This window comes from Arvicanthis niloticus, chromosome 11, assembly GCF_011762505.2.
Source record: "Arvicanthis niloticus isolate mArvNil1 chromosome 11, mArvNil1.pat.X, whole genome shotgun sequence".
In the NCBI taxonomy this organism is placed as follows: Eukaryota; Metazoa; Chordata; class Mammalia; order Rodentia; family Muridae; genus Arvicanthis; species Arvicanthis niloticus.
Window position 1 is genome coordinate 17,007,921 of NC_047668.1, and position 15,615 is coordinate 17,023,535.

The following is a 15,615-nucleotide window of genomic DNA, read 5'->3' on the forward strand; positions in this document are numbered from 1 at the left end:
GAAACTTAATTATAATGATTTGAAGAATACATAGGAGATGAAAGATAATTTACTTTTCAACAGTTTTACAGAAGGTGTTGGGAAGGATAATGTTTTTATTGTTTAGGTTGAAAGAGTATCTGGTACATATATTACTTATTTTTAAATTTTAATTTGTTGTATTAATGATTCTAAGACAAAGATTTGTCTAGTAGAAAGTGTGAAAGCAAGAAAATGTGTTTTGAGTTCTGGAATGCACCTGGTAGGTTTCACTCTTAATAGAAAGGAGAACTGGCTCTTCCCTTGTCTCAACAAATATTGGCTTTGTTTTATTTGTGTGTGTGTGTGTGTGTGTGTGTGTGTGTGCGCGCGCGCGCGCACTTACGTGTGATTTACGTGTATTATGTGGGGCACCTATGAAAGTCAGAGACAGCTTATGGGGGTTTTTCCTAGGTTCCTGTGCCAAGTGTGCTTTCACCCACTTAGCTGTCTCGTGTCCTCATGGGAGTGAGAAGATGGTTTTTGACATGGATTGAAATTGGGTATAGGAAGGAAGAGGTTTTTGTTTTCTTTTGTTTCTTGCCTTTTTTTGGGGGGGGAAGGATGTGTTTTCTTGGTATAGGATAAAGTGTAGTCATTCACGATAAAGGAAAGTTGGGAGCTATGAGGATGAAAGAGATGGTAAAAATGTAGAGGAAACTGGAACTAGAGGCTAACCTAATATGATACTCATAATTAGCTCTCAGATCGTCCATCAGTTACTGATGAATGGTCAAATAAGATGGTAAAATACCAAACAGTACAATGATACTTGGCAATAAAACTATGTGAAGTACTGATGTGTGCCACAAACTGGATCACCTTAAAATAAGAAACTAGGCACAAGTCCCATTCTGTATGATTCTGTTCATACAACATGTTCGGAGAAGAGGCATATTTGCACTAATCCACTGGATTTGTGGTCACCTAGGACTTCTAAGTTTCAGAAGGCAGAGGCAGGTGCATCTCTTGAGTTCAAGGATAGTCTGGTCTACAGAGTGAGTTCCGGGATAGCCAGGACTACACAGAGAAACTGTGTTTCAAAAACCAAAATAAACAAGTCAGTAAATAAATTAACTAAATAAAAATTAAAGTATCGTGAAATTCAGCACATTGAGGATTGCAGTTCCTTACCACCATTGTGCCCTTTGAGTAGTATAGTTATATAAATTATGTCTCCATATGTCCGATTTATTTTGCACACAATTTATAGAAATTGTGAAAATACAATAATATTGTGGGAATAAATGTCACTTGTAATTCCACACTTAGAAATATTCACTCTCTGTGCTTTGTTTTGAGACAGAGTCTTACTGTGTAGCCCTGATTGGCCTTGGGGTCTCTATGTATTCCAAGCTGGTCTATACAGCACAGAGATCTGCTTCCCAGGTGCTGGGATAACAGTGATATGCTACTATGCCTGGCTTTACGTGTATTTTTATATTTCATTATGTGGTAAGTTATATATTATTTGTCAAGCTTTTTCCAATTAATGTTTTATATGTTTCTTTACAGAGTCAAATGTTCTAGCTGGCACTTTAGTTGCTCATACAGATGCAGTCTGGGGTCTTGCCTATAGTGGCATAAAAAATCAATTACTCTCTTGTTCAGCAGATGGCACTATTAGGTTATGGAATCCACAAGAAAAATTGCCATGTATTTGCACTTACAATGGAGACAAGGGTAAGTCAAATTTTCCTCTATCAAGGGCAGTATTTTTTGTTTTTGTTTAAGATTTGTCACTTATTTATGTGTCTTGTGTATGTCACTTGACTGCAGGTTCCCAGAGAGGCTAGAAATAATTTATGTATTTTAAAATGTGTGTGTGTGTGTGTGTGTGTGTGTGTGTGTGTGTGTGTGTATGTATACCCATATAGGAATGCCTTGGCATACAGGTGGAGGAAGATTAGTGAACAGCTGTCAGGAATCTTTTTCTCCACCATGTGGATCATAGGGGTGGAACTAAGATTGTCAGGCTTAATTGAAAGGGCCTCCTGTACCTGTTGAGGCATCTTGCTGTCCCAAGATTTGTTTTAAAAACTGGAAAATAAAAAGGACAAAGTAATTGTTTATTGATTCAAAGAGAAATATTTAAAGAATTTTATAAAACTCACCATGATCTTTTTACTTACTCCTGTTTGACTGGAAGTGCCTTGCAGATATACAGCATAGCTCAGTGCTTTTTGACATTTTTCAGAACATGTTCTATTTTTAAAATAAACATATTTGCATCAAACACTAAGGTAGACAAACAATACTACTTACCGGGGCAGCTACCCTTAAAAACTGATGGGATCATACTCTCAAATATACCTGCTTTTAAAACCCCAACATGTCTGCCTGCCTGCCTGTCTGTCTGTCTGTCTATCTGTCTATCTGTGTCTTACCGTGTGGCCTGGCTGACCTAGAGCTTTATAGATTGGGTTGTACAGAAACTCACCGAGACACTTGTCTCTCTGCCTCCCTAGTGCTGGGATTAAAGTCATCTACTACCATGCCCAGTCCCAAGCTTAATTTTTCTAGATCCAGAATTTGACTTGTAGACTTGTAAAGCTTACATACATAAGGCAAGAGTCTCCCTGAGAATGATACAGGAGAATGCCAGGTTAGGAGGTGGGGATATTTTGGGTTATTTTTGTTTGTCTGGTTTTTGTTTGTTTGTTTGGTTGGTTTTCATTTTGTTTTCCTTAAGAAAATTGGCAGATAGTTCAAATGAACCAGTTTCTTTTCTTTACCTACCTTAAAAGAAAATACATCACAGAATACGGATTACTCCATACTTTTTAAGTAACTGAAACATGTTTCTTGCCACCCTACCCTAACACATTGCTTTCTTTTTCATTATTATTATCATCATCATTAGTAGGAGGAGGAGGAGGAGGAGAGAGAGAGAGACAGAATATTTATGTACACAGATAAATATGTACAAATCTATTTTGGGCCCCTTACAGAACATGGAATACCTACATCAGTTGACTTTATAGGCTGCGATCCAGCTCATATGGTTACCTCTTTCAACACTGGTAGTGCGGTCATTTATGATTTAGAAACATCACAGTCATTAGTGATGCTTTCCTCACAGGTAGATTCTGGTAAGTAACTTTTCTTGAATATCTTTGAAAACATTATTATTACATGAAGGAGGGATGGCATTTTAGCTGATTTTCATATTGACTATGAATTTAGGTTAGAAAATAATTTATACTCATTGTACATCATTTCTGCTGTTTGCTTAGATAGAGTAGGTATGTGGAAACAAAAATGTAACTTGAAAATGAAAGCAAAGGAACTATTTTTATCTGGAAATAGATGTGAGCCAAGTGTGGTGGCACACACCTTTAGTTCCACCACCTGGGCGGCAAAGGCTGGCAGAGCTATCTGAGTTTGGGGCCAACCTTATATATATAATGAGTTCTAGGACAGCCAGACTTATATAGAGAAACCCTGTTTACAAGAAGAAACGAAAAACGATAGGAACCTCATAGTCATGACCTATTTTCAGAATTTATCTACAAACAGCATTCCAAATGTTGCACTTGATGTATGTTATAAGTTTCTTTAAAGAATTCAGAAGTCCAGAGCTTTGGTTAATTATAATAAGTCAGTTTACCTCTAAGTTGCCTTTTAAGTTGAAGAAGTTTGGGGTTTTATCGAGTTTCCCAATGGGGGTTTTGCTGATGGCATTCCTGTGGTGATATTTTCAGAGGGCTCCTCTTATCAGAGATATATATTATCTGTTGTTTATCTTTTTGTGTTTTTTTTCTGTCTAGGTTCATTTCATTAACTGTGGAAAATTGGCTTTTCTTATTCCTTCCCTGTTTGTTAACTAAAATACCCAGAAATTTTCTTTTGTCAGTTCTCAAAAATATTTTTAGTATTAAAATATCTCATATATTAAAATGTATTTGTTTTTCAGTTCATTGAAGGTGTTCCCTTTAGTACACTGCTCAGATGATCCAGTTTAGGGAATGGGAGCTTATTCAGGTTGACTCCTAAGTCTCTGACATGGTTCTGATAGCTTTGTTGTTTTCTCAAGATAACAAACCAGTGTAAGCTCATCTTGCTCACTTTGTAACTCAGGTCTGAGTTCATCCACTTCCTTAAGAAACTGTGGTTGGTGTTAATAGGAATGGCAACAGTCTGGTTGCTAACCTATCAGCCTCACTCTGCTGGTCTTCCTGGCTTCAGAGTGTTCACTGTTTGGTGGTTTGTTTGTTTTTCATAAACAGACTTAGGAAAGATGTTTTTGTTGTTGTTGTTTTTAATGTAAAAGACTGTGTGGTTCAAACTCAGAATTATCTTGGTTCTCACAGAATCCTCATCTTGTCATTCTCATTTGATACATCTTGTGATTGCCACTCCCACACAGCTGTCAGTGTTGCCACCTCCAGCAGCTCAACTGTAGTCTGTACCTAGCATATATTCCCCTGTGGACATGTGCTCATAGTCACTGCACTTTATGGTACTTGAAATATTTTTCTTTTGAGATTATATCACCAGTTCACTGAATTAAGCTTATTGCTTTTTAAAATATGAATTGTTTCATAGTTATGTGAAAAATGTTTACATGGTTCTCTGGTCAGATCTCAGATTATATTTGAGGTGGAGGGGTTGTTTTGTCATTGAACTCAGTCTTGACTCAGCCTCCCAAGCACTACAGTAAACTTAGCCCACGTTGTGGTGGCTGTCCTTCCCGGTGTCCTTTCAACCCTGTCCTCCTCCTCCCCAGTGTGGATAAGATAAATGGGTGCTTAAATTTTGTACCTGAGGATTCTTAACATGAATTCAGAGTGAGTAAGAGTAAAAGATTGTTATCCACTTTCTGCTTGAAGGTTTGAATTGTAGATGAGTTTTTGTGCTAAAGATCCAGACCAGGTCCTGACATAGGCTCTGCTGCTGAGCTGTGATTAATATAGCCTTAACCTGGGTAGTTTGTATTTTAAAGTACTGTGTTTCTTCATGTTTTAGGTTTACAATCTAGTAATCACATTAACAGAGTAGTAAGTCACCCTACACTTCCTGTTACAATAACTGCTCATGAAGACAGACACATCAAGTTTTTTGACAATAAAACAGGTAAGGCTATTGATTTAAGATGATTGAAAGTACTGTTCTTTTATATAAAGCATGTTGTCTTTTGGTTTATGAAATAATTAAACTTTCCTGAGGTGCTGGGGATTCACAAAGTGCTTAAGTATTCCACCACAGATCTGTATTCCTCTACTAAGCTATTATAACTCAGTTTTACTTTACTTATAAATATATTTTTTTTTTTTTTTTTTTTTTTCCGTTTTTTCGAGACAGGGTTTCTCTGTGTAGCCCTGGCTGTCCTGGAACTCACTCTGTAGACTAGGCTGGCCTCGAACTCAGAAATCCGCCTGCCTCTGCCTCCCAAGTGCTGGGATTAAAGGCGTGCGCCACCACTGCCCGGTTTATAAATATATCTTAATGTCCAAGTTTCATTTTTGTCTATACACAATTCTTTGCCTAACTAATTACCATTTTCATTAGATATACCTTCTTTCATTTGAATATTTTTCATACTATGTTTCATTACACCAAACTGTATCACTTACTGGCATTTCAAGTATGTTCTTAAAACTTTCTTGGTGGATCAAATGCTGGTGTAGTAGATACATTTGTTGGATAGCTTATAGTTGAATCATAGATGTATATACAGTTTTTAACTTCTAAAAATGTATTATGTGTATGATCTATGTAATCGGAAGCATGGTTTCACAGCAGACATATGGAAGTCATAGAAGAGTTTTGTGGCGTGTGTTCTGGTGGCCTTCATTTATATAGGATGTATGCATTAAATTCAAGCCATCAGGCTTATATATCAAATTTCTTACCTGCTGAACCATTGCACTGGTCCAGTGGATTTATTTTTAAGAACTGCTTTTTCTGTTACCATGTAGAGGTTACATAAAATACTGTTTTTGGGGTGCTGAAGAGACGGTTCTGTGGCTAAAGCTGGTACTGCTCTAATGAAGACTAAGTTCAGTACCCATTGCCTATATAGATCCATACACAACTGCATGTAACAAGTAACTCCAGCTTTAGAGGATCCAATACTACTGACATCCACTCCCCTTTGCAGGCATCGCCCCTCACCCCCTAGAAAGTCTGCTTTAAAAAAAATACTGTCTTTCAGGAAGTCTGACAAAATGGCCTACTTTTCTACTTTGAGAAATTTTCTTAAGAGAAATTTTTATTTTTTAGGGGGATGTGTTAGTTACTGTTACTGTGCAGAGATACCATAACCAAGACAAGAAAGAGGGGGAAGGAGGGAGAGAGGGAGGGAGGGAGGGAGGGAGGAAGAGAGAGAGAGAGAGAGAGAGAGAGAGAGAGAGAGAGAGAGAGAGAGAGAGAATGAGAATGAGAATATATATGAATGAATATGAATGAATGAGAATTAATATGAGATTGATTGAGAGATTGGCCTGGTGTGGGCTTTTGAAACCTCAAACCCCACCCCTAGTGACACACCACCTTCAACAGAGTCCTTCTAACCGTTTCCAACCGTTCCTTTCCCTGGTAACTAAGCATTCATATACATGAGCCAATGTGGGCCTAATTCAAAATACCCCAGGAGGTGAGCAAGATGTGTCCCTAGCACTATTTTGGGGGGGTGGGGTGGGGTGAAGAAATCAGTAAGTGAGTTGATAAGATTTTACATGCTAAAATAATAAATGCATGTTTGAGGATGTAGGTTAACATGCATAAACCCCTGGGCTCGATCCTCGGCATGACATAAACTGAACGTAATGGTTATCCTTGTCATCCCATCACTCTGGAGGAAGAGGTGGAGGTAGAAGGATCAAAGTTGAAGATCAGAGGTTGGATAGATAGCTCAGTGTTCAAGTGCACTTAGTGCTCTTGCAGAGAACCTGAGTTCTATTCCTGTCATCTACATGGTGGCTCAGAGCTGTCTATAACTCCAGTTCTAGGGAATCGGTCATCCTTTCTGACGTCTATGGTCTCTTGTATGCACATGGTGTGCAAAATCTAGGCATATAAATATACATTTCAAAATTCTTATTAATGTTTAAAATAATTCTTGAGTATATAGCCAATTCAAAGCCAGTCTGAGATACACGAGACCCAGTCTTAAAACCAACCAAACAACAAATTGTTTCTAAATTCTACCAATTTATTTCTGTTTACAAGTCTAAAACCTTGTTTGTACAATAGGCTCCACACATAAAACAATTCTTAAAAATTAATCTTCCAGGACTACATGCACATCTAGTTACATTGCTACATTAAACAGTTAAATTATCTTCACATACTGTGTTTTCAGAGACAATTGGTTATTCATTTATATATTGTCACATAGCCTATTCCCATAACTGGTGTTTCTGATTAGCTAGAAAATTTAGTAAATTTGTGGAGTTTTTTTTAAAAATCTGAAACATGGTTGTTGGCTGTGGTAGGGCATGCCTCCTGTAGTCAGTCCTCGCACTCAGGAGAGAGAGAGGTAGAGAGGCAAAGGCAGAGGCAGAGAGAGGCAGGTGGGTCTCTGTGAATTTGAGGCCAGCCTGGTCTACAGATCAAGACTAGCACAGCCAGACACAGAAAAACCCTGTCTCCTTCTTTTTTTTTTTTTTTTTTTTTCTTGGTTTTTCGAGACAGGGTTTCTCTGTGTAGTCCTGTCTGTCCTGGAACTCACTCTGTAGACCAGGCTGGCCTCGAACTCAGAAATCCGCCTGCCTCTGCCTCCCAAGTGCTGGGATTAAAGGCGTGTGCCACCACCGCCCGAAACCCTGTCTCTAAATACAAAAAAGAAGAAAAAAGACAAATCTGAAAAGTGAGACTATAAATAGGTTCAATAAATGATGAGTGAGCCGAGCATTGTTCTGTGGCCGTGTAGTCCATGCATATAGGGGCTGCGGCAGAAGGAAAGGGGTCCTAGGGCACTCCAGAGTAGGAAGTGAGGCCTTGTCACACCCTCCCCCATACTTGAAAAAATAATTTTAATTGTAAAAATGTATTTAGAGTTTTATATTTTACTTGATGTCTTCATAGAAAAATGTTACTTTACTGGGAGCTTACTATTGTCTGAGAGCAATATATGTGTGCATAAAGTAAGCCCTGCTACATTACGATGTGATGCTTTTAAGAAATAGTAAGTTCTGGGTGTTTTTGTTTTTTAGGTTTTATGTTATTTGTAATTGTGTGTGTGCATGTGTGTGTGGAGGCTGGAAGAGGGTGTCAGATCCCCTGGAGCTGGTGTTGGAAGGTAGTTTCGAGCCACCTAATGCAGGTGCTAGGAATTGAACTTCAGTTACCTAAGTATATGCTTTTAAATGCAGAGCTATCTTTCTCAAGCCCCTCAATTATTTATTTTTTTTTCTTCTTCTGGGGGGGGGGTGTTTTTATTTTTAAGTTTTAGTAAGCTGAACAGTGGTGGCACACACCTTTAATCCCAGTGCTTTGGAAGCAGGCAGATCTCTGTGAGTTCAAGACCAGCTTGCTCTACAGAGAGAGTTCCAGGACAACCTGGGCTACCCTGAGAAACTCTGCCTCAAAAAACCAAAGCCGGGGCTGGGGGACATATCAGCCTAGGGCCATGAAGTAAAAGTGTCTCAAAAAAAAATTACTTAATTTTTAATAGGTCCATTTACTTTGGATGCTGATAATTAATTACCTACTATCTTATTAGGGTTTACATTCTGTGACAAAACACCATGACCCAAAAGGAATTTGGGGAAGAAAAGGTTTATGTGACTTACACTTCCACATCACAGTCCATCATCATTGGAGGAAGTCAGGACAGGAACTCAAGCAGAGCTGGAACCTAGAGGCAAGACCAGATGCAGAGGCCATGGAGGGCACTACTTACTACTTGCTACCACTGGCTTGCTCAGCCTGCCTTCTTATAGAACCTAGGACCAGCAGCCCAGGGATGGTACCAACCACAATGGGCTGGGCCCTCTCCCTTTGATCACTAATGGAGAAAATGCGCTATAGCTGGATCTCATAGAGGCATTTCCTCAACTGAGGCGCCTTTCTCCGATGACTCTAGCTTGTGTCAAGTCAATGATACTTTAACTCAAAGTAATAAAAGAAAAAAAGTGTTGGGAGGATAGCTTAGTGGGTCAGAGAACAATACTGGCATGTGTAGGCCCTAGACCCAGTCATCGGTACTGCAAAAATAATATAACTTTGGTAAAGACAAAATATTGAGTTTCCTGTATTGTGCCTGTGTGATTCTAGGAAAGGGTATTGTATGAGTGAGAACTGAAGAGAAATTAGAGGAAAAAAGGACCTGAACTGGTTGGGAACTTGTTTATGTGGCAACATTTATCTCTTGTATTTTTTCTTTTTTTTTTTTTTTTCTCCTTTTATTTTTTTTTTTTTTCTCCTTTTCTTTTTTTTTTTTTTTTTTTTTAAAGATAATTATTTTATGTATGTGAGTACACTGTTGCTGTCTTCAGACACACCAGAAGAGGGCATCAGATCCCATTACAGATGGTTGTGAGCCACCATGTGGTTGCTGGGAATTGAACTCAGGACCTCTGGAAGAGCAGTCAGTGCTCTTAACCACTGAGCTGTCTCTACAGGCCCCATTTTTTTTTTTTTTTTTTTTTTTTTTTTCCTTTTTAAAGATTGTATTTTATTCTGGGCAGTGGTGGTGTACACTTTTAATCCTAGCACTTGGGAGGCAGGGTCAGGTAGATCTTTGAGGTTGAGACTGGCCTTGTTTACAGAGGGAGTTCCAGCACTGTCAGGACTCCACAAAGACATTCTGTCTTGAAAAGCAAACACATACACACATACACATACACATACACATACACATACACATACACACACACACACACACACACACACACACACACACACACACACACACGTTTTATATGTATGAGTGTTTGCTTGCCACATATGTGTATATCACATGTATGTTTAGTGACCAGAGAAGTCAGAAGCCACTGGATTCCTTGTAACTGGTGTTACAAATGCTTCTCAACAACCATGTGGGTTCTGAGACCCAAACCTGATCCTCTACAATAATAAGTGCGCTTAATAACACCAAGTCATCTGTAGTCCAAGTATCCACCATAGTCTTGATACCATTGGTCTTTGGTGAACAGAGCAAAACAAAGGGTTCTCTGACTGTTGTTTATGGTTTATCCTTTGTGAAATATTGTTCTATTTGATTTGCATATATTAATTCAGTTACACTTTAAATTTATTTTATGTGTAAGGGTATTTTGCCTTTGGAGGTCAAAAGAGGCTGTCAAATCATCTGGCCTGTTGGTACTAGAAACCAAACATAGGTCGCCATCCACAGGAGCAGGAAGTGTGACTTTTGAAGTGTACATTTTAAAGTGACTTTGTACATAATATGGAAAAGCCTTGATTAAAATATTAGGCAGTAGTCTGGGTGAGATAGCTGTGTGTATAATAGCTTTTACTCTGCAACCTTGAGGATCTGAGTTCAAATTCCCAGCATCCATATAAAAAATTTAGCATGACTGACTATATGTGCCTGTAATCTTAGTACTGGGGGACAGAGACAAACAGATTCTGACAGCTTGTTGATTAACCAACTTAGCCCCAAGGGTAAGCGTTTGGCTCAGTGAGAGACCCTGTAAGACAGTAAGTCAAGAGAGTGATGCATAGGAAGATATGTGACATCTTGCTTTGGCTTCTGTGTGTGTGCTCATACCCATGTACCCACACTATCGCGCACACGCACACACACACACAGAGAGAGAGAGAGAGAGAGAGAGAGAGAGAGAGAGAGAGAGAGAGAGAGAGAGAGAGAGAAACAAGTCATTCCAGGGTGTGTAAGGAAAGGGCAGAAGAACTCAAGGGCTGTTACTCCTAAGTGGGGAACTATTGACAGGTGATAGCGTCTGGAAAAAAGAGTTTATTTTCTTTAAGGATGTGGCCTCTGGTAGGTTGACCTCTTGCTGACTGTACACCTGTGAATATATGAGCGGCACAAATTGGACCTGGTAGATGGTGGTGGTGGTGGTGGTGGTGGTGGTGGTGGTGGTGGTGGTGGTGGTGGTGGTGGTGGTGATGATGTTCTTATTGTTGTTTGGGCTGAAGAGATGGCTCAGTGCTTAAGAATGTACTGCTCTGGAGAGGACCCAGGTTCAATTCCCAGCACCTACATAGTCATCTTTAACTCCAGTTCCATGAGATCCAGTACCTTTTGCAGGCACACATATAGAGCACTGTGATGGTGATTGTTTTGTGTTGGTAGTGTATTTTAGCTTCTGCCTCTCAACATTAATCTTGTTGTGTTTTATAGGTAAAATGATCCATTCTATGGTAGCTCATCTGGATGCCGTTACAAGTTTAGCAGTGGATCCCAATGGAATCTATTTGATGTCTGGAAGTAAGTTTGAACTTGAGTACAACCTACAAACTTTATGAAAGAATTGTTCCTTAGTCACAAGCTTTATTCGTGTTTTACAGGCCATGACTGTTCCATCAGATTGTGGAATTTGGACAGTAAGACATGTGTACAAGAAATAACAGCTCATAGGAAGAAACTGGATGAGTCAATTTATGATGTTGCTTTCCATCCATCAAAGGCATATATCGCCAGTGCAGGAGCTGATGCTCTTGCCAAAGTATTTGTGTGAACCAACATAGACTTGCATCGTGGAAAAAAAGATTTACTTGGTCAGAAAGGGGTCTGCATCACTGCCATCATGAAGGTTACTGATATGACACTACATGTGATCTGCCTGGAGAAAGCTATTGGGGGCAGGCAGAATTTGGGAATCACATCCTAATGTCAGGCTTATTAGTTTAACTGTAATTAACTGTATTTTGTGGGACAGAAAGAAAAAGGACTCCAGTATATGTGTCCTGTACTGGATATGAACTGAGCAATTTTTGTTTTTGTTTTTGAAGATGTTTAAGCCAATGTGGAGTCTGATCTTAGGGGGAAAGGACTTTTTGTTGGACTCTGTGTGCTGCCTTAGGGTTAGGAATGTGGTGCTCTTGTGGGGAAGCAAGCTCCAAGAGTAGCTTTTATCATCTCTTAGTGATCTTATGTTTATCAGTTGAATGCCACAGATTCCCTTTTAAACTTATTTTGCTTTAAAAAAAAAAACAAGAAAAAGAAAAAAGAAAGAAAAGAAAATTTAACTTAAATATTTTAGCATTAGTTGCACAAAATGTTTGGATAAAATTCTAGTTTTTATAAGTCTTTTTATATATTTAGCCTGTCACAACAGTGCTCAAGATCATACCGATGTTTTTCTGCATTATACAACCCTGAAACACAGAGAGCTCACTAACTTGCCACCTATAACCACTTTCTTTCTTCCTTTTGCCTAATACAGCTCAGCTAAGTCCTTCATAAAGATGGTAAATCACCTTCGTCTACATGTCTTCACGCACCAAGGACTATTAAGTGTATGAAACAAAGCTGTGGAGTTAGTACTCCAGATGAACTCTCTAAAAACTAATCTTGACATCCTATCACTATGTGATATTTTGTACATCTTACTGTATTTACAAGTTTATTTATCAAGGATTATCCATCTTGCTAATGGCCTATTATTTATTTTACTTTTTGTTGGTCTTTATATCCTTTTATTAATGCGCTAAAGGAACCTGTATATCTATTTTGGAACTCTTTGAACAGTCTAAAATAGACTAAAAATGGAATATTTTATAGTTAAGTTACAAACCAAGGTGGTTCTCCCCAAGATACTATCTTGATTTACCATGATTCCAAAACAAAATGAACTAGTTAAAAAAAATTGGAGAATATTTTATTACCATAACAATTAAGATATTTAAAAAAGTTGAATCAGGATACAGAAGTCTGCTGGATTTGGACTAGTCTCCCCTGTTTTATTTTTTTAGGTGTGCTTTTATGGTGTAACTGAAGATTTTCTTTGTGTAATGCATGATTAAGACAATAAAGTATTTTTTCTAGTCTTCCAAAAGCCTTTTCTGATCAGTTTGCGAGTTTTGATGAGTTTTGTAAGGTTTTTGTTTTACAGACTATGAATCAGCAAATTTTTAAGATTGTACCCCAGAGCAAACATACAGCTGTTGAAAAATAATGTATATAAAATGCATATAATAAATATTAAATTGTGTACCTGTATGTTGCAGTTGGCCACATCATTTCGTGTTGAATAATAAAATGTAATATGCTCCACAATTAAACTAGGAAATGGAGGTGCTTTCTTAGTGAGTCCTTCATTTTTATGCTATTCTTTTGATACGTTGTAATATTTAATGATATTCTAGTAAGGTTACAGCTACTTTTCAAAGTACTTTGCACCACCAGGGGGTAGCTTTTAAGCTATTAAAATATAGCATCCAGTGTCATTCCTCAAATTTCAGAGATGCAATTTCAATAATCTGCTTAAATATTCTATTACTTTAGAATCTGAGCTTTACTTTATAGTAAGTAGTGTTGTCTTGTTTAGCTATACCTGTATCCACAGACATGTTTAGCAAAGAATAAACTTTTTACTAGTAGAAAGTTGCCCTTATAAAGTTAAAAGTTAGCTATTTGAAAGAAAATTAAGGATATTAGTACTCTGTTTTTAAAAATAAATTGTAAATGGAATTGAATTAGACATTACAGAACTTACATGCAAAATTCTATTTGGATTCCTGCTTATAAAATTATACATTGAGAAATTTCAGATGACTCAGTTGTTGCTGATTTAAAAAGCAAAGCAAAACTAAGACTTCAGAATTTTAAAAAGTAATTTTTTCTGGGGCGTTGGTTTAGTGACTGTGTATAAGGACCTGAATTTAAATCTCTAGTACCCACATACAAAGCAGGGTGTGACTGTTCATGTATATAGCCCCAGTGTTGAGGGAAAGAAAGGATTGTGAGAGCTCACTGGCAAGCCACCCTATCCCTAAATGGTGAGCTTCTGGTTCAGTGAGAAAACACCCTCTCCACCCCCACCCTGACCCTCACTCTGGACAGCACTGGAGGAAAACAAGCTGCTCTGGCCTCTGCATGCACACAGGGGCGCGCGCGCACACACACACACACACACACACACACACACACACACACACACACACACACACATATGCACCACTTAGGCCAGAAAGACACACACACACACACACACACACACACACACACACACACATGCACCACTTAGGCCAGAAAGACACTAAATGATTTTTGTTTTCTGAGCTGAAAAGTGAAGAAAACTAAAGGGATATTCTTCTTCCATACCCCTGTTTTTAGCAAATTTCCTCCAAAGCCAGTTCTATTTCTGGAAGCATTCTGAAGTCACTGACTAAGCATTCAACTGTAATGCACTCATTATTGCAGTGCATAGACGTTTGTGTCATTTACAGTGGGCTTTAAAAATAGTATATATTTTTAATGATGGTAAACATGGGAAAAGACTAAAAGGTTGAAATAAAATAATGTCTTATTTTTTGTTTGTTTCCATATGTGACTTAACGAAAATAACATGGCTCAAATGTTTTAAGTTTCAATGGTATTTTAATGTTACAGGGCTTTTTTTCTTCTTTGATGTTTAATCATTAGTTTCTCTTGATTGTATTTACTTTCCTCATTTCAAGCTTTTAAAATCTGAAAACCAACATTCAACTCATTACAAGTTATAAAATGAAGCAGCAGGCATTGGCAGTGTGGTTCTCATGCCTGTCATGTCAGCAAGATCCTCAGTTCAAGGTTGGCCTGGGATATGTGTGACTTTATCTCAAAAAACAAAACAAAACAAAAAACAGCAAGACTTTACAAAATGAACAAGCCTATTTGAAGTCCGGCTGTGTCTGCTGAGATTGGATTGGAGCATGTCTTTTAAAACTTCATTTCTTAAAAGCTGTGAGTAGTGTGGTACATGCCTGTAAGCTCAGCATCGAAGATGATGTGGCAGGAGGATGTTGAGGTCAAGGCTAGCCTGTCCTCGGTAAAATGTTTTTTATTGTACATCCTTATTAATCCTTTGATTGTTCACTTACAGAGACACTGGGGTTTCATTTGTTTCTAGAAGAGAACTTCTGAAATCAGGTTAAATTAAATCACTTTTTCATGGTAAGATCCTCCTGGTTCACATTGAACCATTTGCAGCATTTTTTAAGAAGGAATTTTTTTTTTAATCAAATGTTTATGTAGTTTTTGAGATATTCAAGTTCTAGCTCTTACACATAATCCTTCTGCATAGGCTTGACATTTGGGTATATTCGAATAAATCATGAGTCAGTAACCAAGTATTTTTTCCAAGTCAGTTGGTAGTAAATGGATCCGTAGTTGGGTAAGGAGAGGGACAGAAGCTAGTTCAGAGAAGGTAGGCAAGGTGTGGTGACGGGTCCCTGTGGTGAGAGAGAGCTCCCCTGTGGTGCGTGCGCTCTGATCCATATGAGGTGGATTCTGTTTGACATCAGCTTTACAAATGTAAGTTTTTAATATGATGCTAGTTATATTTCTTTGGAAGCCAGTGTTCTAAAGCATTCCCGCCCTGGTAGTTAACCCCGGTAGTGACCATGGTGGTGCCTACATTAGGCATTCAGTATGTCATTTTAAGAAAGATGTTGTTAGTGCGTCACTTAATTTAGATTCCTCATTCCATGTAAGTTAGCACGTTTAAGATTTTTGTCATA

At 38.2% G+C, this 15,615-nt stretch overlaps 1 protein-coding gene across 4 annotated transcripts in view; it reads left to right on the forward strand.

Moving 5' to 3' along the window:
* The window catches only part of Strn3 (striatin 3), a 75,759-nt gene extending 62,645 nt beyond the window's left edge, over positions 1–13,114 (forward strand). For all 4 annotated transcript variants that reach the window (XM_034514598.2, XM_034514600.2, XM_034514599.2 and 1 more), the window contains 5 exons: positions 1,534–1,701; positions 2,970–3,110; positions 4,987–5,094; positions 11,294–11,380; positions 11,461–13,114. In XM_034514598.2, coding sequence (XP_034370489.1) covers positions 1,534–1,701; positions 2,970–3,110; positions 4,987–5,094; positions 11,294–11,380; positions 11,461–11,630 — 674 coding nt within the window. In that variant the 3' untranslated portion in view covers positions 11,631–13,114. The remainder of the gene's footprint in view (positions 1–1,533; positions 1,702–2,969; positions 3,111–4,986; positions 5,095–11,293; positions 11,381–11,460) is intronic.
* Positions 13,115–15,615: the final 2,501 nt, after the last annotated feature.